The following is a 24,795-nucleotide window of genomic DNA, read 5'->3' as shown; positions in this document are numbered from 1 at the left end:
TCAATACCCTAGCTATACTTATTGTTTTTCTCTTCTCCTGTCCTACTCCCCTAATACCTTGATTGTATGAAACACTATATAAATATGTAATTAATAATTATTATTAATGATGTCACAGGTGAACTTGTAGGCCTAATGACTATGAAAAAACAGCTACGACAAAGTATATTACGTAATGTAACAGTGCAGTGACACTTCATCATAAACATTTAACAAACTGCAGATTTTTGTCATGCAGCTATATTCTTATCTTTAAACTTGCAAGAACTTTATTGATGGTACTGAAAAAATGTGAGTAAAGGCAAACTCGCACAGTATCCTTAGATCTAGTTTGGATATTTTAATTGGGGCTTATAAGCTTAAATCTCTAAACAAAAGCTTTCAGAAGAGGCAGGCACTATTTGCATTTAAATGATTGAAAGAACCTACCACATGTGTCACGAAAGATCCACTATTTTTTTCATATTACTAAGTAATATTCAAGGTCTGACTCAATAATATACAAATAAATCTATAAAGTCTACATGTTTATGTGCAAAGCCTTGGTAAGACCCCAATACTGAAGTCTGTGCCATGGGTATTATGCTTAGGATGGTAATCTACCTGCTAACCAAGAAACCTGTTCCTGCTGTCACCTTAAGGGGTAGTCTTCCTTCTCCCCCTCACTTGGGTCTTCCCAGCGCTTCCCCCGAGTCAGAATTAGTGTTTATGTGGGCAGCAAAGTCAGCTAGTTTAAGACAGTGATTCAGCTAAAATGTAAAGAACTGTTATGTTTGGTAAGCCCAGTTTTCATTACATCAAACCCCTGATCTCAGTGTCTGCAGGGTCATAAAGCCACTGGCAGTGGCTGGCAAAAACACACACAAAAATACCAAAGGTGGGAGAGAAGGGTGGGATCATACTTTTCTACAACTTTGATTTTAGTTTCAAATGGACTATAATATCTGTATTTGTTAACATTTTTATAATCTGTATTTGTATAACTCAGAATGAGGCACAAATACCCTGTTAATAATAAATTACAAAAGGAAATAAACCAAAGGTTGTACAACAGCTGAAAAGAATTTTCTTAAAACCATTTTTGCAAGAAATTGGAAGCAGTCTTTAGATTGCTAAATATAAGTGGACATTAGGACAAAACATGTTTTTATGAAGTTATTATCTTTAATTTAAAGACAACTGTCAGTAACAATAGATTAATAATTAACTGGTTTTTGACTTTCAAGAGGTTACACCATTTTGAAAATTATATTGGCCATCTCCACTGATCAGAAGGAGGTTCTTCAACTAGAGGCTCCCATGGTTTCCACTGCATCATTTTTCTAGCCAGGGAAAGCTCATTTTCAGCCTGTTAAACAAAGACCATACACAAATTCTTAAATTCTATACAATTGCCAAAGTATTAAATCACCTCTATTTCTGTTCATTATCTCAGTGATGTCACTACCTATCATGGTCAGGAACTACCACAAAGTTAATCTATAAATATCAAAAGGAACTGGGGGTTTTGGAGTTTTTGTTTTTAAAACACATACTGAATCACCTCCAAACACCCAACCAGACAGTCTGTTCACCTAGCCATTCCCAATAATGACTTCATGATATTTTCCAGTCTATTTGTATTACCCCCAATATTACTCAATCATCTTCTGCCCTTTCCACTGCTTTAGACTCTGTAAGAAGCAGTGTAAGTATATATGGTATATATGTAAGCATAATACAGTAAACGTGTAACTGTGTTAGGTTTTAATACGGTCATCCCAATCACTATATGACAATTCATTTTCAGATTTTTTTTTTCCTCTGTTTGTTTTGCAGCAAAGGAAGATATGGAAAACTGTCAATTTTCTGAACAGAAGCTCAGCCAAAGGAATACTGAAAAGCACTGCTCCTGAAACCTTAAGTTTTTCCACTTTACCTGTACAATGACTTCTTCTATGTGACCACTATTCAGTTTGTCCTGTAGTTTTTGCACATCAGTCTCCTGTGTATTCAAATACATATAAATAAATGTTTAGTTTTACCAAGAAGTAGAAAGCCCAGATAAGGCATGAAAACAAAAATTTAATCCAATCACACTCTAGTCTTCCTCAAAACTACCATCAAATTAGCTGGCTTCTGTCATTTTACATTATCAAAGAAATCTCACACACTTTTCTTATTGGAAAACAAACATCAAACTCTCAATGATAAATACAAGAAATTAGTACTATTTAATGACATCCAAAGAAGCATTAGCAGCTAAGGGCTTTAGTATGTGTCCTGAAAGAAAATTTTGATCTTAGCTTTTTATAAAATTATATGCAACTTTCCAATTATCACCTTAAATACACAATACCAGTATTGCATAGTTCAATGTACCAAAAAGTGTTCTTAAAATGTCGAAGGCAAGGATTGGGCTAAGATATTACATTGGTAAGAGCGCAAGCATTTTTTGCACAAGTGTGTGGGAATTACCACTGTTCTACAAATCTTCAAAAAATTATGTTTTCTTCTAATTTTCACGGAAAATATCAACAAGAAATTAACAATTCTTTCTAATAATCCATCAATATATTCCAGTCAATAACAAAAATAAACCTCAAGACTTCAATTATTTCTGAACTGATACCTGAAAGTTACATATACTCCTGAAAAAGTCATTTTGAAAATCATTCTTCTCATCCTAAAAATCTTTTCATGCATAACATTTATGAAACAGCACTGTACTCACTGTTTGCACCAAATTAAATCGCTGCTTTACAATCTGCTCAGTGTATTTCCTATATGCTGCATCTTTGGGAATGTTTTGCAGGACACCAAGGATTTTTGTGTACAGTATTCGCAGGCGCTGAAGTGATCACAAGACATAGTTAAAATACATAACCAGAATTATCTAACTTCTTGTCCTACTTAACCTACTAGCTAACTACCTATACACAAAATATAGAGGGTTATGGTACTCAATCCAGAAATGTAGAATTAACAAAATAACTAAAGTCTGAACCACAAAACTCTGTCTTGGGTAAGACTGGGATTTATCAGGACTGGGAAGTCACCACTGTCAGATTCCTTGGGGGGGGAAAGGAAGTTGCAATCTTAAGTACATTTGCTGCAAAATGGAAACAATAAAAGCTGTGTTTCTAATAGTAACCATACTTTTTAAAAATGAGGCAAATTCATGTCTAAGCCATCAGTTTCTCAGAAATTACCTGGGAAAGATATAAAGAAGCACATAAGCTACCAAAGCATAACTAGATTAAATTTTTTTGGCACTTCTCCTCATGCTGGTGCAAAGTTCTGAGTGACAGACAGATTTAAATTAAACTAAAACCTGAAACTTTTATTGTTGGATTTAAATGCAGTGATAAAGGACACTGGGGTGAAAAAATTGCAGCTTTTGGGCCATATGTTGTCTGGGTAACTGCATCTAACTGAAGAGGAATGGATGTCCTATAGGAACAATAAGAAATAGAAGCAGAATACTGCAGTCGAAGAAATACAAAGAAGAAAAACCAGGAAACGAAGAGGGGACTGGCACAGAATCTATACTTCAACTAAAGCATTGTTGATTTCTTTACTCTTGGCTTTAAGGCACTGTTATTAAGCTTACCCAGAAGGTGTCTGACGAGGCTGTAGACTGAGCTAGAATCATTTGTACAAAACAACAATGACTTTTTCAGTGGTTCTTTCTGATGCTATTCCTAACTTTTGGTGGCAAAAGCATTTCTGAAACAGAATTGTTGCATAGTGGGAAATTTCAAAGCACGGAGAAATTAAAGAATTACTGAAGTCCTTGCAAAGCTCATGCCTCCTGAATAATCAAGCAAGATGTGGCAAACACACTTTCATTACTGAGCCTGAGGAGGTAAAGAAATTGCTACAAGAACCACCTAATGTGGTTCCCAAGAACCACTGAATTGTTCCAATCTCAACAGTGCTTGCCATCACAGGGCCTTGATGTGGCTTTGCACCACATGGTTAGCCTATCATTTAAGCCTAGCCTATCCCCTTAGTATATATATATGTTATTTCAGTACTTGTTGGAAACATAACATAGCAAGGCAGCAAAAATCTGTATGTTTGTGAAGTAGAAATTACATTTATGAAGAACTGAATTTAAACTGTTTTTGCATTGGAGATGGGAGAAATCAAAAACTGGTTCATAAAAGTACTTACACAAAGGAGGTTTCTGAAATCAGCACACGCAACAAAAAGTACATGTGCAAAATAACTCCTAATGATATGACTTAAACCTTTAAGAATTAATCTTCTTCCTTTAGCACTTTGGAACGTTTTTACACTTTCATTAAGTTGACACTGCTTTAAGGTACACAGCATACCTACATACACAAACATGTAACAAAAAGCTTTGATCTGACTGACAATTTCCATTAAATACAGAACAAGACACGTGACATACCTCATGAGGGTTTTCAGCTACAGCCAACCCTACAAGTCCAGTGGTCTGCACAGAAAGCATAAACATATTTAATATACCTAAACATCTGTTTCCATGCCATCTGATCATTTTGTTTTGGCTCAACATACACCTGACAGGGACCATTCTGTGACATGAGCCTCTGCCTCTCACCACACACAGGTGTGATCCCACAAATTCGCAGTATTTTGACCAGCGCACAAGAAGGACAGGGAAAGCGCGAAGAGAGGCAGCAGCTCACATTACAAAGCAGCTGATGGAAAGCCTTGCTGGTGGGGTGAACTCCGGCTTACCCGCCTCCTTCCTCCCCACACGACGGGCCCACCCCCTCCGCTAACGGTCGCTGCTGCCCCGCGAGCACCTGGCGCCGGGCCCGCCAACCCCGTGGGCCGGGGAGTAGAACCGGGCCCTACGTTCTCCTCGCCGGGCGCCCCACTCACGCTCACCCCGCCGCTCGGGCACCCCCTGCCCTCTCCCCAGAAACCCGCCAGGACAGAGCATGGCGGGGAGGGAGGCCCCCGCGCAGGACGAGAACGCGGCAGGCTGCCCGGCTCAAGGGCCCCCGCGGCGCCTCACCTTCCTCAGCGCTCCCGCCATGGCTGCGCTGCGCGAACCCCCGCGCTGCGCGAACCGCCCCGCTCCGCCAGCCACCGCTGGCACCGCCGGCCACGGGGCAGCCGTGCGCATGCGCCTATGTGGCGCCGGGCGCCTGCGGTCGCGGGTTAGAGGACATGGCGAAGGACGCCGGACTGCGCATGCGCCGCAGCCGCACCGGCTCCCCATCCCGGCGGGCAGAGAACGAAGCGGGCCGGGTCGGTAGCACACGCGCATGCGCCAGGGCAGGCGGTATCACCCAGCGCATGCGCCGTCCGAAGGCGGCGGGACGGTGCGCGTGCGCTGAGGGCGGTGGGGTGGCGCGCATGCGCCTAGCGGCGGGTGGGGGCGATCGCTTGGGCCAGGCCCGGTCTAGCCTGGCGGTCGCCGCCACTGCGTGCTTAGGGAGGGAGGGTGGCTCTGGCTCGGCTCGGCTCGGCCTGGCCCGGCCCGGCTCAGCCTGGCCTGGCCTGGCCTGGCCTGGCCTGGTCCGGTCCGGTCCGGCTCGGCTCGGCGGGGGCTCTCCCTGCGAAGAAAGTCTTCTGTCTGCGTGGTGTGGCGGCCGCTGTGGAGGGCAGGCGGCTAGGCCCTTCTTGTGGAGCCGCAGGGACGGGAGGCGGCGGCGCCGCCCGTGTGGCGCCGGGCTACCTAGCCTTGGCGGGGGGTGGCCTGGCCTCGCCTATGAGGCTTGTCCCTGCCTGGGGAGAGGCTGCTAGGCCTGCTTTCTGAGATCCGTGCTCCTGAAACCATCACAGGCCGGCCCATGCGCAGTGTGTATTCAGGAGTGGTATCCGATCCGAAGGCAGCCCAAGTCTTGGAGCCCAGTGCTTTTGGATGGGCTCCGTATGCTTTAGCAGTACAGCACGGTTCATGCTTTGCTGCACTTACAAGACACATATATTTGAATATCTCCTTTTAAAATAAATATGTTTTCTATTAGTGAAGTTGTCTACATGAAATTGTTAAAGACAGCTTATGATCAATTTGCAGAACTTAGTAGTTTCTAAATGAGGAATACTCCGTTGAAAGATTTGTTACTAGAAATGTGTCACACTGGAGTCATAAGTGCTGTATGTTGCATTTAGATTTTCAGCGTGTTTCTAGTAAAGATGCAATATGCATTTGGTTCATGAGTTCTGTATGGCTGGTGACAGTACTTGAAATCAACTGATTTTTGCCAAGTGATAACTAACTGCCAGTAATGAGTTCTCAGGACTATTCTAGGTTCGTAGTTATTGATTTGTTTTATTTTCCAAAATGTTTTGCAGAGTCCAAGCTTCAGAGTTGATTTCAAAGCTGCCTTTAATGAGTCAAACAGCTGTGTCAAGCCTTAAAGCTTCAGAAGTATGTTTGGCAGCTGCTGAGAGCAGTTTTGTGTGATGTGTACTTGGAAATAAAGCTGTTTATGTCCACTCAAGGTGAGATTTCGGTGCAGTAGATGTGATTTGAATATGTGCCAGCTTCTGTCATTCTTTCATGAAACACTTAATGTGTTTAGGGTTTTCAGAAGTTTCTAGTACATGAATTCTAGCTTTCTGCAACATATATGTAAAAAATAAATACTTTCCGACTGATCACTGATGCAGTGTGTAACAGCATTTTTATGCCTGGGAATAGGGTCTAATTTAGAAATAATGCAAACACATAAATAATTAGAATATTTTATATGTATATATTTAGCAAAATTATTATATTAAAGGGTTGTATGTGCATGTATTTATCAGTCAAGTCTTCCTGAGGTTGATAACTTTCTACCTCAGGGAATAGTCATAAGTATTCTAGAATTTGTTTAATAAGCAGAAGCATGCATATAACTTCTATGAATTTTAGCTGTGAAATTAGTTTGACCAAGAAATTGTGTTAAAAGTAGCTAATTAGCTGCAGGATCAAAAATGAGGGTCACTGTAATAGAGTATGGCAAATAGGTAATTTCTGAGTTAATATGACCAGTTAATAAAGCAAAAAAAGCTGTAAAATAATGACGGAGAGTAGAAAACTCAGTTAAGGGACTTGAGATAGAATAGGAGAAAAGAGCAATAAAAAGACAGTTTAAATTATTGGAGGTAAACATGATGTTGATTTGAAGGTCCAGTTGGCCTTGTATTAAGTCTTATCTTTATGACCTAGCTGCTAATCTAAAGGGTGAGTTTTGCACACTGAGTAAGATTTGATAATAATTGTGTTGTAACTTTATATTGTATTTATTCTGGACAAATTTTTCTTTATAATTCCTTTGGCCTGCTCTTAAGCTCCTCTTTTCCATAACTGGTAAGCAACCCAACAAACCCAGTTTCAGAATGCCGTAGAGTTCTCACTGAAAGCCAGTCTTCTAGTAAGACGCGTGCTACCTCTGTTCTATAACTAAAGCAAGGTGATTAGTACAGTTTATGTCAGAATTCAGGGTTTGTGCTTCTCCACTCCCGAGTGTTCTTTGAGACTGCATTAGAGAGACCTGGGGTTTCTTTCCAAGGCATTGAGAATCTCTCTTTCCTATCAAAATGACATTCTTTAAAAATTTCTGCCTTTTTTATTGGATCATCCCTGTATTTTTCCCTTCTCTGTGATGGTCCAACCAGATGATCTGTCTCCTGATTACACTAACTGACCACAGCACAAGTTGTTCTGTGCCTGGCAATCTTCTTTAGCCAAATTAGCTCAGTTAGCATCATTGAAACAGTAGTTCTAACCTTCTGTTCAGACAACCCAAGAATGTAGGTGCCCTTGCCACATCCTAGTACAAAGAGTAAAAAACAGTAAGCCATGTTGGTGAGACAGTTCATGAAATCAGTCCAGAAGTGATACAGTAGGAAGTTCCCCAAATTGCCAAACTCTGTTTCAATACATAATTTATTTTAAAATATAACAACTCCAAGACCTAAGAAGTATTATCAGAGTGCATACAATAATTACCTATTTTTGAAAACAAACAAAAAAACCCCCCCAAACTACCCACATACCATTCCACAGTTTATCATCTGTTTAACACTGGGGACTCTGTTAGGAATATTATCCTATGTGTTAGTATGCAGTGTGTAGGCATCCAACGAAGGCCTTGCTATCGCTGTGACTTCTCTTCCCTTTCTTGTCTCGCCAATGAATTTATCTCACTGTGAAGTCTTGCAGATTGCCTTGTGATTTGGTATCTGGGCAAGAGTCTTATTTATTCTGGCTTGACATGCATGGAACATAATTGACTGATGTATTTATAAATAGTAACTATGTAAGATCAGAATCAGACACTGTTTACATAGCAATGCAAAATAGTATTAAAAAGGTCTGAAAAGCAAAACAATATCATGCTTGTAATATGGATGTGTACTAGTTCTGATAATATCCTGGTTATGTAAAGGAAATGAAGGAACTCAAGGTAAGCAGTTAAAAATTTGTGTTCTTTATGTATATTATAAATATATATTTTAGATATTTTTATTATATAAGAATATATTTCTGTGCTTATCAGCTCTTAGCCAACAGTAGAGCAGGGTCTCAGCCCTGTTTGCTTCTGTTGTACTTTTTTTGGAGGCTCGCCACACTTACTTAGGTCACCCTGGCAAAAGAAGTTGCAATGAATATTATTTATCATCATTAAATGGTTTTCTTGATTTTGCGTCCAAAGATGAGTTGCATGTAGTGCCTTAGTTAAGCTTACAGTTTTATGGATCTATAAATGCAAGTGAATCATGGGGCACGGAAGAGTTCACAGTGTACAATTTCATTTCATCAGAACAATTAAAGATAAGCAGGAAGTTTGTTGTTTCAATTTGTTACATTCCCTTTTTGTCTGTTAATTTTGGTAAAGATAGTAACTAATTGGTTAAGACCAAAAGAAGACACAGGTATTGCATCAGTGATATGTATGTCTAGCAAGAGGAAAAAAAATCCAGCTTCTTTCTCATCCCATGCTTGTGATTTAACTTACTGGGTACTGCTATTCTTGATGTTACTCTTAGGTTATTCTACTTTTGCATCACTGCTGTTTGTGGTGCTGTGCCTCCTGCTTCTTTGTCCAATTTCAAGTTACTAAATCTAGTCAAAATAAGTACTATAATTGGCTGTCATTGAATCTGTAAAGCTTTGCATCATACCGGCCTGAGAGAGATATTCATCTTTGGTGATGTAATATGGTGGGATCTACAACCAGTTCAAGGCTAAACCTTCTCAGATTTGTTTTAATTTATGTAAATATCTTACCAGATTTTGTTAATGTGGCCCTTGAGACAAAGTTGGCAAATAATTTATTTTCTTAATGAGAGTTGTTGAACCAATGAGGGCACAGATAATCTTATTATACCGTCCAGACCTTGTGTTACATTTGACAGGATTTTAGAGAAGTCATGTGTAATACTTTCCTGTGGGTTGAGTCTGCTTATGTTACAGTTGTACAAGGTCAGACCTTAATTTATCTAGCAACTGCGTATTTAATTTTAGAAGTATCACAGGACACATCAGCTTGCAGGGCACTGTTCCTGGCTGTTCAAAATGCAGGCCCCAGAGTAACAGTGGCAAGATAATGGGTTGAAAAGGTGAGAATATATGGTATGCTCGCCAATTAGACTAACAGAGAAGTAGTTTAAAACTGTAATATTTAATAGACTGCATCTAAATTTAGACTGCTATTAATTATTTTATTGCTATGAATAACCTCTTTGCATGCCTAAGGGCCTTCTATTTATAGGGAGCAAAGCTGGGATTGTCTAGTTTATTTTAAGGATAAGAAATTAGAATAACATTAACACTCACATAACTTTAACTTTATACCTATGTGTTTAGAAGTGATGAACGCTTGATACACTTCTTTCCAAGAAAAGATGCAACTTCTGTGATTAGCAAGTAGTTCAGGTTTTTTTCAATGAAAAAACAGTAGCTTAATTTAAGAGAGCAAAACTTTCTTCTTTTTTAAGGAAAATAGCAATAAGTAATATCTAGTTTTTCAGGCATAAACGGGAAAAAAAATCAGAAAAATATCAGACCACTCAAAATGTTATTTAAGGAAAATATTCTTGGGAATACAAAAAGTAACGGTTGTTTAGAGTAAGCGTTTGCAATTGTTTCTAGTGATCTAGAGCCTGGGTCTGATAATTGCGAAACTTCCATAGGTGAATGGAAGAAGATTTTGCTGCTGAGCTTTTTAGCCTTTTCATTGCCACATCACGTAATGTAGCAGGGATGTCTCTGCTGCTGCTCAGTGTACCAGCCATGCTGTTATATTCCACTGTGATCCTAGTGGAACATCCACGCTGCAGTCGGAGCTTGTCACCTCAGCACAGTGTATTACCAGCAGTGATATAGCAAATCAGGCTCTCGAAGCACGTATAGACCCCTGGCAATGTGTCCAGCACTTGTGCTTTGGTGAGCTGTTTGCCTTATACTTATTCTACCATGTCACAGTCACTTGCTACCTTACTAACTTTCTCATTTTAAAATATATTATTCATTTTTGTGGGATAAGATAATTTGAAGACAGTACACACAACAATTTTGAAATGCTTATCTGAGACCTTTCTGGTTAAGTCTGTGTTCAAGCAGAGCTTTATGTTGCCTGTGGCATAATTGGTCTGGGGAATACAGCAAAGCAGGAGGTAGCTGACCAAATGGATATGGAAGTTATATGACCAGAGGAAAGAAAACCAGTTTCTATGATGACCTGTAAACTGATTCCTTCCTCTAATCTTTTGGAGAGAAAGAGGAGGGAGAAAGGCAATATATTTTTCTGAAAATAAAAGGATTTTCTTACTAAATGACTATCCTGCAAGATGCTCTGTGCTCTTAACTCTTCTTGGAATCAGTGGCATTGGAGGGTATTGATCACCTCACAGGACTAAACTGTATGTGAACATCTTCATAAAGATACTGTAATATACCAAAACAGCCTTCTTCCGGAGAGTTTGCAATGTGAGGGTCTAATCTAAGGCCTGTATAAGTCGCCAGGAATCTTTTTGGTTCAGGGTCTAGGATAAGTATAATATGATGGGCTGTAATACAATAATTTTCAGTCTCAATTCTTCTAAGGACAGCAACTTCAGTAAGGCTTGGAGGGCGTGAAGCTCCGTCTGTGCAGATCTGATAGGGTGAGCATGATTCGTAAAAAAGATGCTTCAAAAACTTCAGCAATGGCATGAAGTCTTCAAATGGAGGGTTTTCAAAACATAAGGAAAGGTGGGAAGAAAGGGAGGGTAGCTTCTGTTTGCCTTTAAGCTGCTGTAGGGGAAACGAGATTATGAATATTACACATTTTTCCTTAATAATATTATGTAACTGAACTGTTTAGTCTCATTAGGAGCACCTCCCGTTTGACAGTGAAGTGTTAATTTATTCTAAAATGTACTTTCCTTTTAGCTGATGGCAGGAACAGATTGTAGATATTTTTATTGAGATACACTTCTAAAACTGCTAGTCCAAGAGAGGTTTTCTTCTCTGCTGTCTAAAAGGTTTGTCAGTCTTCAGAACAGTGTATATTTGTCGGTTAAATGATGGAATCTTTAAGGTGCCATCAAAATTCGAAAAGTATTTATGAAAATGGGAAGATAAACGCGCCTTGGCTCGGAATTCTCCTGCCTATCAACCAAATGCCAACAAGAGATGAGGAAGAGAGGCTTAGTTTCATGGCCTTATTGCTGATGAGGAAAATTTTACATTCTGGTTAATAAGAAACTTGTGGCAGCATTTAGAAAAAAATATGGTCAGCTGCTTTGTTTTGTTTAGCTTTTTGAAGTTTCTGTGGTTTGTATTACACCGTGGAAGTTTAACATGGGATACCTTCCTCTCTGTATAAAGCAAACTAGATTTAAAAAACCCCACATCTTATTAATTTGGTTTTGCTGCAACAAACTTGATAGGCTTTCATAAGCTTGTTTTGATCATAGGAGTTTCAGAACATCGTTAGAATTTTTTTTTACAGAATCATATAGGTTGGAAAAGACCTTCAAGATCATCGAGTCCAACCGTAAACCTAACACTACCAAGACCACCACTACACCATGTCCCTAAGCACCTCATCCAAACGTCTTTTAAATACCTCCAGGGATGGTGACTCAACCACTTCCCTGGGCAGCCTGTTCCAATGCTTGATAACCCTTTCAGTGAAGTAAAATTTCCTAATATCCAGTCTAAACCTCCCCTGGTGCAACTTGAGGCCATTTCCTCTTGTCCTATCACTTGTTACCTGGGAGAAGAGACCGACCCCCGCCTCTCTACAACCTCCTTTCATGCAGTTGTAGAGAGCAATAAGTTCTCCCCTCAGCCTCCTTTTCTCCAGACTAAACAACCCCAGTTCCCTCAGCTGCTCCTCATCAGACTCTGCTCTAGACCCTTCACCAGCTTCGTTGCCCTTCTTTTTAGAATTACGGAGAAGTTCGTATTGTCCATCCTGTCCAACAGGATGCCAGTCAGTCGATGTTCTCAGTCATTTCAGAAGTCCTTTTTTTTTGCATGAGAAGTTCTACCTAAACTACAGTATGCCAAAACATAACTTCCAGAACTTCTGAGCATTAATATAATGTGCAGCAGATTTAACATTAGGTAGTATGTGAAAGATTTTGGTACGTGTGTCTGCGTTGTGCTGACCAGTTTGTCAGTCTAGCTTGTGTGTGAAATCTGATTTTGGACTGTTATGCTGAAGTCTTGATTAGATGCACAAAAGGAAGGAACAGAGAACTCTTCAGAAAAACTGTCTGTTATGAACAGCATAAAGGTCTATTCTTCTAAGCCAAAAAAGAAAATGTGTCCAGGAAATTTTTTTTTTTAATTGTTTGTGGAAGTTTTTTTGCAGTCAGAGGTGGCAGCCAAGACCAATGTTGTATATTTTTTCCTTCAAAGAAAATGGGACTGAAGTGGGGATTTTTTTCCACTTTCCTTCAGATTGTCCATCCTTGCGGATAAAAACCTGGGCCATGGTTCCAGTACATACTGAAAGAGGTGGGAATCTGCATTATGTGGGAATCTGAATCCAGGAGACCTTTAGCTTCTGAGTCAATCTGACTCTAAGTCCTTACTAATTTAATTTTGTTTTGCAAGCTTTATCATAATATACTAAGTAGTAAAGTATTTGTGGATGGGATTATAATATTGTCGGTGGTACTTTGATTGACTTACTATTTACTGGAACAATGCAGAAATTAGTCTAAGAAGAAATCTGGTTAGCACTTTCCTTTGAAGATCATTTTCAAAAAATGGCCTCCAAATAATTTCTACAATGTTCCTTCTCTATTTGTAAAATGACTATGACACCCCAAAATGATCGTTCTGTGAGAAATATACAACAGATGCTTAGTATAATTGTTTAATTTTTGTGCAACACTTTGACAATGACAAGTGTTCTATGTGGTACATACAGTAAATTACAGGATAAACTGTGGGAATAGTAGTTTAATTGTTTAAAAAAAAAATTCAACATCTGGTGTCCACAGTCTGATTAAAAGGCCAAACATGTTAGGCTACTAAGATTGAATCAAACAGAGAAATTCTGGCAAAACCCAAAGCTCACCTGTAAAAAGTTAGGTAGGTACAGTTATGCATATATTAACTTAAGTTTTTATTCCTTATATAACTCTTACGATAGATAAGTACCACTTTTTACACTTTAAGAACCTGCAGGAAGATGCTGTAAAAAGCAACATTCCTGACCTTCCAATTATAATTTACCAGCAAGGCGTTTGGTTGATGTGATGTCACTAGCAAAAAGCATAGTGAACATAAGCCACAGTTAAAGTTGGTGATATGAGCAGACTGAATATATGCTGGTGACTATAGTTAAAAGGTTTGACATACTCTCTTACTGATCCACTGAACCTTCCAACTATTCTCATGCCTTGAAAACAGTAACTGGCACAGCTTGACCTCACCCAGGCTTGTGTACCGAACTCCTGTGAATGTCCATTAAACTTTGTGACTGCAGAAGCAGCACAGAGACTCACGTCTTTAGTCTGCTTTTATAGACCATGCCTTGGCAGTGTAAAAGTAAAGCAAGATTTGCAAGTGTTTTGAGTTTTAGGGTTTTTTTTTAATATATTGATGATGACTAAAAGTGATAATTAATGACACAGGACAATTCTAATGTTGTACAACTACCTATCCATGAAGTCCAAAATCTTATATATTCTTATATTAGCATAAAATAAGTTTTGCATTTGGTATCGTCTCTCTCAAATCCCTTATTTATCCCACCCATCCATGCTGGGTTCAGCTCCAGGAGAGGAGAGGTGAATACAGGTTACAGCTGAAAACTTTTCTAGTAAAGTTTTTTTTCAATTCAGAACTGAATGACGTGTCACCACCTAAACTGTAGTGGCACACCGTCAGATTTCTCATGCTGAAATCCTGTGTCCAAATGGCACTAGTTGGTGGATCCATCTTATATTTGCTCCCAGTGCTGTATCGGGTGAAGGAAGTGGGGAAAAAATGCTCTTTCCCCATGCAAAGGAGTCAAGTTAGTTCATAGCTTCTCTGAAATAATTTGTTGTTTGTTTAAATCCTGAATAAGTCCGATGTGTGATCACCCTTAGAACTGGTCATGTGTTTCATTCTGAACTGCAGACCCTCTCTGTAAATAATTCTCAAACAATTTGAGTGTTTTTCTTTTTTGTGTCTATAATTTTTAAATGTATATGTGTTTGCATTTATGTTCATGAATTCTTTGTGAATGCCTGTTTGATTAGGAATCATTCATGAGGCGATAACTTCGTTCACTGTTCATTATTCATGCTTATATGGAAATCATATATGTACTGACTTGATGACCACAGCTTTCTAAAGAGGAGAAGTCTCTTTTTATGGTTCACAAATTTTCCAGTATTTGTCTGTAGATGACAAATATAGTGTGTGGACAATAAAAAGAACTTTTCCTAAATGGTATGTCTAGTACTAAATGTTTCCAGGGTTGTTTTCTTTTCTATCACTGTTTTTAAACAGGAATTATATAATTTTTAAATAGGAATAAACTCACCAAAACATTATTCAATTAAAATAAATTGATGGAAACACCTGATTTTATTATAAAAAATACCTTAAGCAGGATATGATCCTTTGCAGTATATTTTTGTGTGTATTTCAAAATAGCTCATCATTATATCTCACCATAAAAAATGATGGACGAAAGAGAAGATTTGGTTGAAGATCTGCTCACTGAGTATGCCATACAGCTTAGCATTCAAGAATCAAATGGGGCCAAACCACCAGTGTCTTCCAGCTATAATGACAGGTACTGTCAATTCAATATGTGTTAGAGATCATGCCATATTTTAACAGAGTTTTGAGACATTGATATTTAGTGCCTTATATCATGCTTAAAACAGTTCTTAGTTTGACTATTACACCTCTTTTTCAGTGAAGCACTGTCTGAAGCAATGACTGAAAAGAGTAAACAAAATAGAAATGTTGATTTTGTTGTTCTCAAAGATTTCTAAAACCTTAAACTTTAAAGGCAATAAATTTGGATTTGTTAGTTATCTGTCTGCAATTGTAACAGTGTCCCAGTCTTTCCCTGTGTACTCAGATACATATGCATGCAAGAAAAATCCAAATGAGAACAACAACAACAAAAAACCCACAGGGGTGTTCCAGCGAGGGTTCATACGTGACATTAATGTTATGGTTAAGAGTGGTTCCCATGATTGGGAAGTGTAGGGCTCAGCTGAGCTACGTGGGGTGATGAGAGCTTAGGGAGATGAGATTCACTTGGCTAAACTAATACTTTCCTTAGCTGTTTAGGTCATTTACCTTCTTATGAAAAGTGTGCATGTGAAACAAAGCTAAACTTTGTCTTAATAGAAGTTCTTCGGCAATAATCCCATAAACACATTTTATAGATTGTCCTGTCTAAAGTGGAAAGATGTAGGACTGTAAGTCTTGAGGGACTGTTAACCTTTCCTCCTTTCCTGTGGGATCTCATGAAGGTTTGGGCCCTCATGGGGCTCCTGTTGTAGGACTGCAATCTCCCATTTCACTGAAGGCTCTCAGCAGAGCCACTGGGTACTCTTGTTATTTGGCCGCTTTATTTTTTTATTAAATCTGATCTATGTTTTAATATGCTTTTATCACCAAAATATCTCAAGGAACTAGCAGGCCCTAGCATTTAACTTCCATGTCATGGAGGTTTAAATGATATTGTTAAAAACATTGCAACTCTCTTTCAGGGAAAATGGTACCATTGATATCATCAAGCTCTCCTTCATTAGTCAATATTGACATTCTGATGCCATCAATTTCTCATTCGCTGTCTAAGGTTTCTGAATCTGAAGGACTTATTTCTGTAGTGTGGGGCAAATACAGATTTTTAGTCCACATCAGAATTCTTTACCGAATTAGGAATTTTATCAGGTCAGCCCGCAGCAGGAATTGCACCTAACTCAAGAACTTTGGATGCTCTGAAGGTCCATAGAACAAGTGTAACTTAGGAGATCACAAGGCTAATCAAGATTGTGGTTGATGTATTCAAAGGAAAGTTGGCTCATATGAAAACCTAATGGAAAATATTGAATAAATAATATAATGCATCTACTTTTTGTTTATATTTTCTATTTTCTGCTCTTTTTTGGATAGTTTTGTACCACCTAGTGAGGAAAATAGGAAAATTGTAACATCCATAAAGCAAGGTAAAAACCCCAAAATAAAATAGTCCCTTTGCAAAATGAGCTTTCTGTATATTGTTTTTCCAACTGCATCCCATTTATCTGTTGGATTTTTTAAGGTCAAGTATTTGGGCTCCAGGAACTTGTGAAACAGAAATATGCTTTGGATGAAGCTGATGAAAGAGGGTGGTTTCCATTGCATGAGGCTGCAGCTCAGCCAATTCAGCAAATACTTGAAATCATTTTAGATGGTGAGTAAGGTAAAAATATCTCACAAGATAAGGGGAGCAAAGAAGCAGGCAAAGAAATATAGAACAATAAACAGCCATCCACAACAACAGGCAAGAACTGTTTACTAAAAAAAGTAAGATCAAATCCTCCATGGAGTATCTTGCTTACGTTGTATAAACATTCAGGCAAATTTTCTTTTTGGGAAAGTTGCATCAATTTACACCAGCAAAGAACTTGGACCGTTTTTAACGTTTTGTTCAGAAACCTACAGACAGAGCAAAAATTACTGTTCAGTATTCAGTGTGCTTGGCAGTACTAGTTAGGTCAAGTTAAACATAATTACAAGTAATTTTCATGAAGACTTAGCATTTAAGGATTTCTGGTATATGTGTGTTAACAGCCTTGTGCTTTAATTTTGTTCTATCTTTTCTCACTTTCTTATCTCCAGCATCTTATAAAACAATGTGGGAATACAAAACATGCGATGGAGAAACACCATTAACTTTGGCAGCAAAAGCTGGCTTTGTGGAAAATGTACGAACATTACTGGAAAAGGGTGTTTGGCCCAATACCACAAATGACAAAGGAGAAACTCCACTTCTTATTGGTAATTGCCTCCTCTCCCTGGGTTTAAGCAAAGTGAATGGCAGCACTTCCCCTCCGCTAAGTACTCACCCGAGTACTCCTGTTGGCTTGTGTGGTTTAGATGCTGGTCATCTTTTTAGATTAAACTAAATGCCCAGCACTTAGTGAAATGTACCCAACATTCAGTTCAGCACTCATTACACTTTCGGTGATCATTAAGCTGCTCTTAAAAGATGTTCCTTATGCTTTAGGTGATTGCTGAGCTGCTCCTAAGAAAATGGGACTTATGTTTTTGTTCAAGGCACCTTCTTAGTGTCTTCAGGTGCTGTAAGACCTTTTCCAACCTGGTCCTATTTGACCATTTTAAGGTACAAGTATGGTATGAGAATAAGCTGTTGCTTTAACTTGAATGTACTTTTTCTGGAGGTCTGGAGGTTATTGGAGTTTTTTAGTTTTATTGGATGGGTTCTTCAGAAGTAGGCAGGTATTTTCAATTTCAAAATCTCCCATCTCATTTCCCTCCCCTCTTGCACTGAAAACAAGCTTCAACTGCATTTCTAAGCAATACCCCAATCTAAAGAAAGCTGATTCCTTTGGAAGATTTTATGCTATTGGTAGATGTAAATGAGCTTTACTATACATGAGTAATTTAGCTATATTAGCTTCTGATTTCTGTTCAATGTCAAAACATCTCCATTCTTCTGAAGAGAATCAGTCTGTGAAATTAGCACAATATGAGAAAATACAATATATAATACAATTATCAGTATTAAAATATTCAGTCCTCTGAATTTTTGTTAACTTTCATAAGATGCGATTACCTTATTAACATTTTAAGGCCCTGAGGCATTTCTACGGGGTTCCTCTGCAATGTCTTGCTTTGCATTGTTTCAGCTTTTCAGTAATTGTAAGTCTGTGAAACTTTTAAGCTATTTTCAGCCTTTGCTTTTAATGAACCCTGCAAAGAGTTAAATAGACCTTATGAGAAGGGTCTTTCCCCCTTATAATGCCAATTTATTTTCCTAAATATTTCTCTATACAAACTCCTGAAAATGAGGTTTGTCAGCTATGTATTGTTTATGTGATGCTTTTTATGTTTTTGTATCACTTAGCGCTGAAAATGTGGATGTAGATATTGTTGTGCATCATACATTTCAATCTTAGTCCCAGTGAAATAGAAGATCAGGTGCTTAACACTTAATAGATGATGCTTATGATTTAGTTACACCTTTTAATTTTAAAGCTGTGGATTAAAGGGCTCTTCAGTACAATGGTAAATACTGAACAAGTATCTATCTAGTGGGATGATTTCTGCTTCCAAGTACATTTAGTAATACTCTACTTCAAAGCAATTGTGGATAATTATGAAGAGTATTGCCTCTTAAAAACCTTCTCACTTGTATAACGGGACATTCACAGAAGTTAAATTTGCTAACCCTATGACACTGATCTCCTTCAGCTGCCCCACCAGTCAGTGGAGAGATCTGCTATTCCAAAGGGTAGTTCAGAAGTAAAATTAGACTCTTACTCAGGATCACTATTTTATATGTAAATAATTTGCAGGTGTAGTTATCCATGAAAATTTCAAACCTGGAACCTCAAAAGGGCAGAACGTGGCCTTTAAGTAAGACAGATGTCAACTGTACTTTGGCTGACAACAGCCACTGAGTATACACCAGGATTAGAGTTACCAGGTGACAAAGTCACAAGTGGAATTTTCTCGGGACGTTGTAATGTTTGCACCAACTTTAGAAGTAAGGACCATATTTGAATATTATGTTACTTTTATTGTTGCTTTTCTTTGTGATACACCTACTTCTGGTTTCTCAGAATCGAAGCGGTGCTGATTTTGCCCTCCGTGCTCCAAACTGACGTGTTTTCCAGCTTGTGGTGTTTTACCTTGATTTCCCGAGCAGCTGACATTACCATTTATTTACCACTAAATTGGATTCCCAGATTTCTAGGACTAGAAATCTTTTTAATTTTCTCATATCAGTATGCAAGGAAAAGCTTTTCTAAACTTATTAGATGTCTTTAACTTTCAAGCCAACATACCTGAAAATGTAATTGTATTATTTTCTTCCTTTTTTAAATATCTTCAAGCTATAAGAAGGGGCTCTTTTGAAATGGTATCCACTCTGATTAAACACAACTGTAGTATCCATCAGCCGTGTGTAAAACGTTGGTCAGCAATGCATGAAGCTGCAAAACAGGGACGCAAAGATATTGTTGCTGTTCTTCTGAAGAATGGTGGAAATGTGAACCTTAAGGATGGATATGGAGTAACACCATTAGGTGTTGCTGCTGAATATGGTCACTGTGATGTGCTGGAGCATCTTATTCATAAAGGTATGTAGTCAGGTAAAAGGGAAACACACCTCTGCGCTGTCATACGTCTTGCCTGGTTGCTGAGGTGTTTAGGGTGATCATGGAAAAGGAAAGAAAGAATAGTGATGAATGAGAAGATTTGGTTTCTTGGAAGGAAAGGAAGCATCTATGAGTGTTCCTGCTAGACTGGAGTGATGCTTACATGTTTCCATAATGCATGTGAGAGAAATGGCAGAGTTGATACCAATCCATTTCAGTCAAGGAGGGATTTACTGCTATACATGCCCTTCTTCCTCCTCTTTATTTCTCTTTACTCTCCTGCCTCCCTCCCTCCCTCCTTCCTCCCTTCCTTTGTTCCTTCCTTCCATTCTCCCTCCCTCCCTCCCTCCCTTCCTTCCTTCCTTGTACAGGATTATATTGGTATTAATTAATGAAATGAAGTATTTTTGAAATATGCCAGAATTTTGAAAATCCTCAGTTATAACACAGTCAAAGCAGACCCTACTCAGGTGAGCATTTGAACTTGTATCTGTACAACTCTTGTTTTGCCTTTGAGTTTTAAATTTTCCACAATAACTGTTTCTTGTTTTAGTAAAGTTTAACTTAAATACATTTGAAAATTAAGAGGAAAGTACTCTGGGCTTGTTTTTATGATGATCTGCAGATCACTTTGGATATAATTATAAACTCTGTATCCTCCTTCAAGGTGGAGATGTCCAGGCCTTAGCAGATGATGGTGCATCGATACTGTTTGAAGCAGCTGGAGGAGGTAATCCAGACTGCATAGCCCTTCTTTTGGAATATGGAGGAAGTGGCAACGTGCCTAGTAAGGCAGGACTGCTTCCCATACACAAAGCAGCTTATGAGGGGCATTACCTGTGAGTATGAGCTTGGACTTTACATTTTCTTTAAGGTACAATGTGGCACAAGCGCACATTGAAGAAGACTGTGGTAAACTTGCAAATGTATACATAATTTATATTTCAGAAGTGCTTATGTTACATTAGTTTGAATTAACTTTTAAGTGTTTTTTAGCATAAACAAAGCAAAATGCAAAAGATACTCCTTGGAACTAAGTGAAAACCACTGAAACAACTTAAACACAAGGTGCTATTTGACAGTGCTCAAAACTGGTGCTTTTGTGTTTTGATCTTCTTTTGTAAAGTGTCTAGCTGGTAATTTAGCATATAGCTGGATGAGGGTTGTTTTCTTCATGCAGGGAAGCGATGCTAACTAGTTCTATTCACTGTTTTTTAGGGCCCTGAAGTATCTCATTCCAGTCACATCCCAAACTGCAATCCAGAAAAGTGGGTTAAGCCCTGTTCACTCAGCAGCAGATGGCCAGAATTCACAGTGTCTAGAGCTCCTCATTGAAAATGGTTTTGATGTCAATACTCTCTTGGCTGAACACATTTCAAATAGTTACGATGATGAAAGGAAAACCGCACTTTATTTTGCTGTTTCTAACAATGACATTCTTTGCACTGAAATATTGCTCAAAGCAGGAGCAAATCCAAACAAGGATCCTTTAAACTGTCTTCTTGTGGCAGTGAGAGCTGGCAACCATGAAATTGTAAGGCTGCTCCTATCTTACGGAGCAAACGTCAATTGCTACTTTATGCTGGTTAACGATACACATTTTCCCAGCGCCATTCAGTATGCCTTGAATGATGAGGTGATGCTGAGGCTGTTGCTCAATCACGGATATAATGTGGAGATGTGTTTTGACTGTATGCATCAAGATATCTTTGGAAATTCGTTTGTGTGGTCAACTCCAGAGGAAGAGATTCTCCCCGGGTGGACTTCTTCTGTAATAAAGGATAATCCAGTAAATACATAACCTTCCTTCCTTCTCTTCACTTTGCTCTTTTCATTAGCCAGCTTTAAGCATTCCAGATTATTGTACAGAATTAAGATGAACATACTGGCAAAATCCTTTTTTAAAACACCCTAAAATAAACCAGCCATTTTTAATTTTCTACTCTGAGGTAGAAAAAATTATGTACATAGAGTGGTTTTAGTTTGGGGTTCATATATTAGAGATTTAGGAAGGACGTTTTAAGAAATCGTGAGGCAGGGTTCTGGAATTTCTGTTCTTATCCCAACCAATGGAGTAGATGTGTTTCCAAAGAGAGATCGCTGTTGAACAAAACAGTGCCACAAATTATAGCAATGTTATAGTAATTATTGGCCTTCAGGCCTGTTCAGATGAATTAAGGGATCACAAAAATTAAGCATGGAAGAAAATGGCTTTTAAAGTAACGTACCTAGGCATCAATTTATGACTGTTAAAGGTTATTGCTAATATTTTGTTTAAATTATCTTGTGTAATTACTTTAAAATGTGTTATTTTGGCATTCCTCTGCACAGATTTTGAAATTATGACTTGATGTGTTTTCCCTTTCAGTTCTGTGACTTTATTGCTGTTCCTTGGTTGAAACATTTAGCAGGAAAAGTGGTTCGTGTTTTTATAGATTACATGGATTATGTTCCTCTATGCACAAAAATTAAGTTTGTCTTAGAAACACAGAAAGAATGGACAGAGATACGTCAGATATTAGGTAAATATCTAACTTCCAGTTAATGATGTTATGATTTATTATAGGAGACTTTAATTGCTTATGTCAGGTCACATTTATCCAAAGTGTTTTAGCAGTCCAAATGTGTACTAGCTAAGAACTAGGTTGTGCCTGTCATCCAGTCCTCAGATTGAGACAGATCTTTACCTATTGCCACTGGTCATAAATTAGTTAATCAGACTGCAGTATGGCAAACTTGCATCTGGTGAGAATTCCTCATAAGGAATGCCACTGTTGTGTGGGAAGCCCTTTTAGTTAAGCAAGACCACTGAGGCACTTCTCAAACTCCTTATTAACCCATATGACACCAGTCATAGCACAGCTATGGAGCACAACTGTTTTTATTGAGAAATATTGCTCACATTTCCATCCTTCTTTTTGCTCCCTTGATCTCTGAAGTTTATTAATCGTTCAAGGATTATCATAAGAGCATGTTTTAGATCCCATTATGTTCAAGGTGGTAGGTGGTGACAATGAGCGTGCCATCACAATCTGTGTACCATAATTTCCTAACTCCGATTTACATGATAGACATCTAGAGTTGCCATTACTAATACTGTAATTGAATAATATTTCTTATGTATGCTTTACTTTTGAAGTTCTAGACATTAGCCTGGACCTTCCACCATTGGTGGCACCAGAGATAGGTTTCACCCACCTTAACTTAAAAAAATCTGTTGGGGAATGTATTAAATGTTCTCTTTGCATGAATTAATTTTATTTGACTTTGTTTTTTAATTTTAAATAGAATTTGATTTCACATCAGCTGTTAAGAAACAAAATATTTAGGTTTAAAACTGGTACCCTGTATTTAATTTTGCTTCAGTATTTTACATTGGCATGCAGAGAAACTCCTTTTTGTTTGTGCCACAGGAACATCCAAATCATTTGGTAGTCTTTACTGATATTTCAAGTATGGTGAAAGTTTTTGTTATGTTCAGGAAGGCTAAATTACACTGAGCTCTTTGACTGACGTAAATTCTGATAAGAAGTATTTGTTTAGAAGACTCAGCAGGCCCAAGCATGGTAAGGTTTGGTCCTGGTGCCTTATTGATACAGCAGAAATGGAAGGTGCCATGGCTGGCCTCAACATGCAATTTTTAAAAGGTGCAGCTAGGGAAAGGAGAAATTGTTCATCAGTTACCATTGATTATGCTAAATAAAGTCCTGGTTTAGGTGTTCAGATGGGTGCTTTGGAGACAGAGTACGGTGTGCATATTTCCAAAAGTGAGACAATAATGTTAAGCAGATATCTGATAGAAGAAGTTTGATTAATATCGACATTGTGTATCATTACAATTCTGAAGTGAAAAGAATGGTATTTTATTCAGAAGTGGCAAAACAGTAACGCTCTAAGATAATAGATTTTGATACTAATTTTATTAGAGCATGTTTTGAGTTTGTGAACTGGCTTACAATCATCGTTAATGGCATTGATTTTTCCACCATTTTTCTCTCACTATTATTTTTAGATAATCCTCGCCCACTGAAACATCTGTGTCGTCTGAAAATACGTAAACTCTTGGGGTTAAGGAGTCTCCAGAAACTGTCATCCATGAAGAAGTTTCCACTTCCACCAGTTCTCAAGAACTATATCCTATATAAAGAATATGATCTGTATGGAAAAGGGATACATTTAGAATAGTTTTCAAAAAATAACTGCGTACAATCTGTAATTTGACTCATTTCCTCACTATTTTTTACTAGCTAAAGAGCTGCTTGATCTCTCATATACATTCACAACATTCTGATATTTGTTGTTAATAGTTCTTTTGTGGGAACAAATTTTTCTTCAAAACTAGTATGTTAAAGCTCATGTTTTAACACAACATTGTGCTATCCAAATATAGGTTAAAATCAGAATAAGGACGCTATAATAATTATGTAGAACAGTACACTCTAAATGGGAATTCAGATGAATAAAGGATAAAAGAAGAATTTTCATGATGGACTTCCCAATGAAGGTGATAAATTGCTGCTCTCAGTTTGTGGCGTTAGTTTATCTGTAAAAAAATATATGTCTAATTTAGTTTGGCAAAGAAAGTTAAACCACTAAATGCACGTCTCTGTCATGTAATTGGCCTGAAATGTAGCACAATGTCATTTTGTACTTTGAAGATCATGGTCCTATTATAAAATTCTCCAATCACTTAAAAGACTCTTTTTAGCTGTTTTTGCAAAGTGTTTGCTCCCAGGTACGACTGCTGTGTGTGCCAGTACTGTATGTTTCAAGGCTTGGCAAAATTTGAGGGACTTTTAAGTAGGCTGTTTTAAAGGAAGAGTAGGTTTTGATGGACAAACAAGCCAGGAAAGGGAGCGGCATATCCCCTTGGATGAGAAATGTTGCAATGTCATAACTTTAATTGTGGTTCCTACAGGGTTTTGACAGATCACTTCTCAACCAGACTAAACACCACCCTCAGTCATGCTGTGATGCACTTGGCAGTATGCTTCTGCACGTCTAGAGAAAAAATATCTGATTAAATATTATTTA

The 24,795-nt window shown here is 38.2% G+C and overlaps 2 protein-coding genes across 5 annotated transcripts; one reads left to right on the top strand and one right to left on the bottom strand.

Moving 5' to 3' along the window:
* Positions 1-1,142: 1,142 nt before the first annotated feature.
* Positions 1,143-5,175, bottom strand: NDUFA5 (NADH:ubiquinone oxidoreductase subunit A5). Its single transcript, XM_072861077.1, has 5 exons — positions 4,997-5,175; positions 4,403-4,447; positions 2,714-2,830; positions 1,919-1,984; positions 1,143-1,348 (listed from the first exon to the last, which is right to left on the bottom strand). Exons 1-5 carry the CDS (start codon positions 5,105-5,107, stop codon positions 1,247-1,249), a joined length of 441 nt encoding a protein of 146 aa, XP_072717178.1. The 5' UTR covers positions 5,108-5,175; the 3' UTR covers positions 1,143-1,246.
* A 189-nt stretch (positions 5,176-5,364) lies between these two features.
* On the top strand, positions 5,365-24,754 carry ASB15 (ankyrin repeat and SOCS box containing 15). Of its 4 annotated transcripts, XM_072861073.1 has the most exons (11): positions 5,365-5,784; positions 6,283-6,432; positions 15,068-15,209; positions 16,550-16,602; positions 16,698-16,829; positions 17,258-17,416; positions 19,498-19,743; positions 20,429-20,600; positions 20,980-21,550; positions 22,130-22,283; positions 23,774-24,754. In XM_072861073.1, the coding sequence occupies exons 3-11, from the start codon at positions 15,094-15,096 to the stop codon at positions 23,944-23,946; spliced, it is 1,776 nt and encodes a 591-aa protein (XP_072717174.1). In that variant the 5' UTR covers positions 5,365-5,784; positions 6,283-6,432; positions 15,068-15,093; the 3' UTR covers positions 23,947-24,754. The 4 variants fall into 4 exon arrangements, with proteins under 4 accessions (XP_072717174.1, XP_072717155.1, XP_072717165.1 ...); XM_072861054.1 differs by having other exon boundaries at positions 5,365-6,432; XM_072861064.1 differs by having other exon boundaries at positions 5,365-6,432; positions 15,041-15,209.
* The last annotated feature ends 41 nt before the right edge of the window (positions 24,755-24,795 follow it).

This window comes from Ciconia boyciana, chromosome 1 (assembly GCF_034638445.1).
Source record: "Ciconia boyciana chromosome 1, ASM3463844v1, whole genome shotgun sequence".
NCBI classification, from domain to species: Eukaryota; Metazoa; Chordata; class Aves; order Ciconiiformes; family Ciconiidae; genus Ciconia; species Ciconia boyciana.
This window is presented reverse-complemented; position numbering and strand designations above follow the sequence as displayed.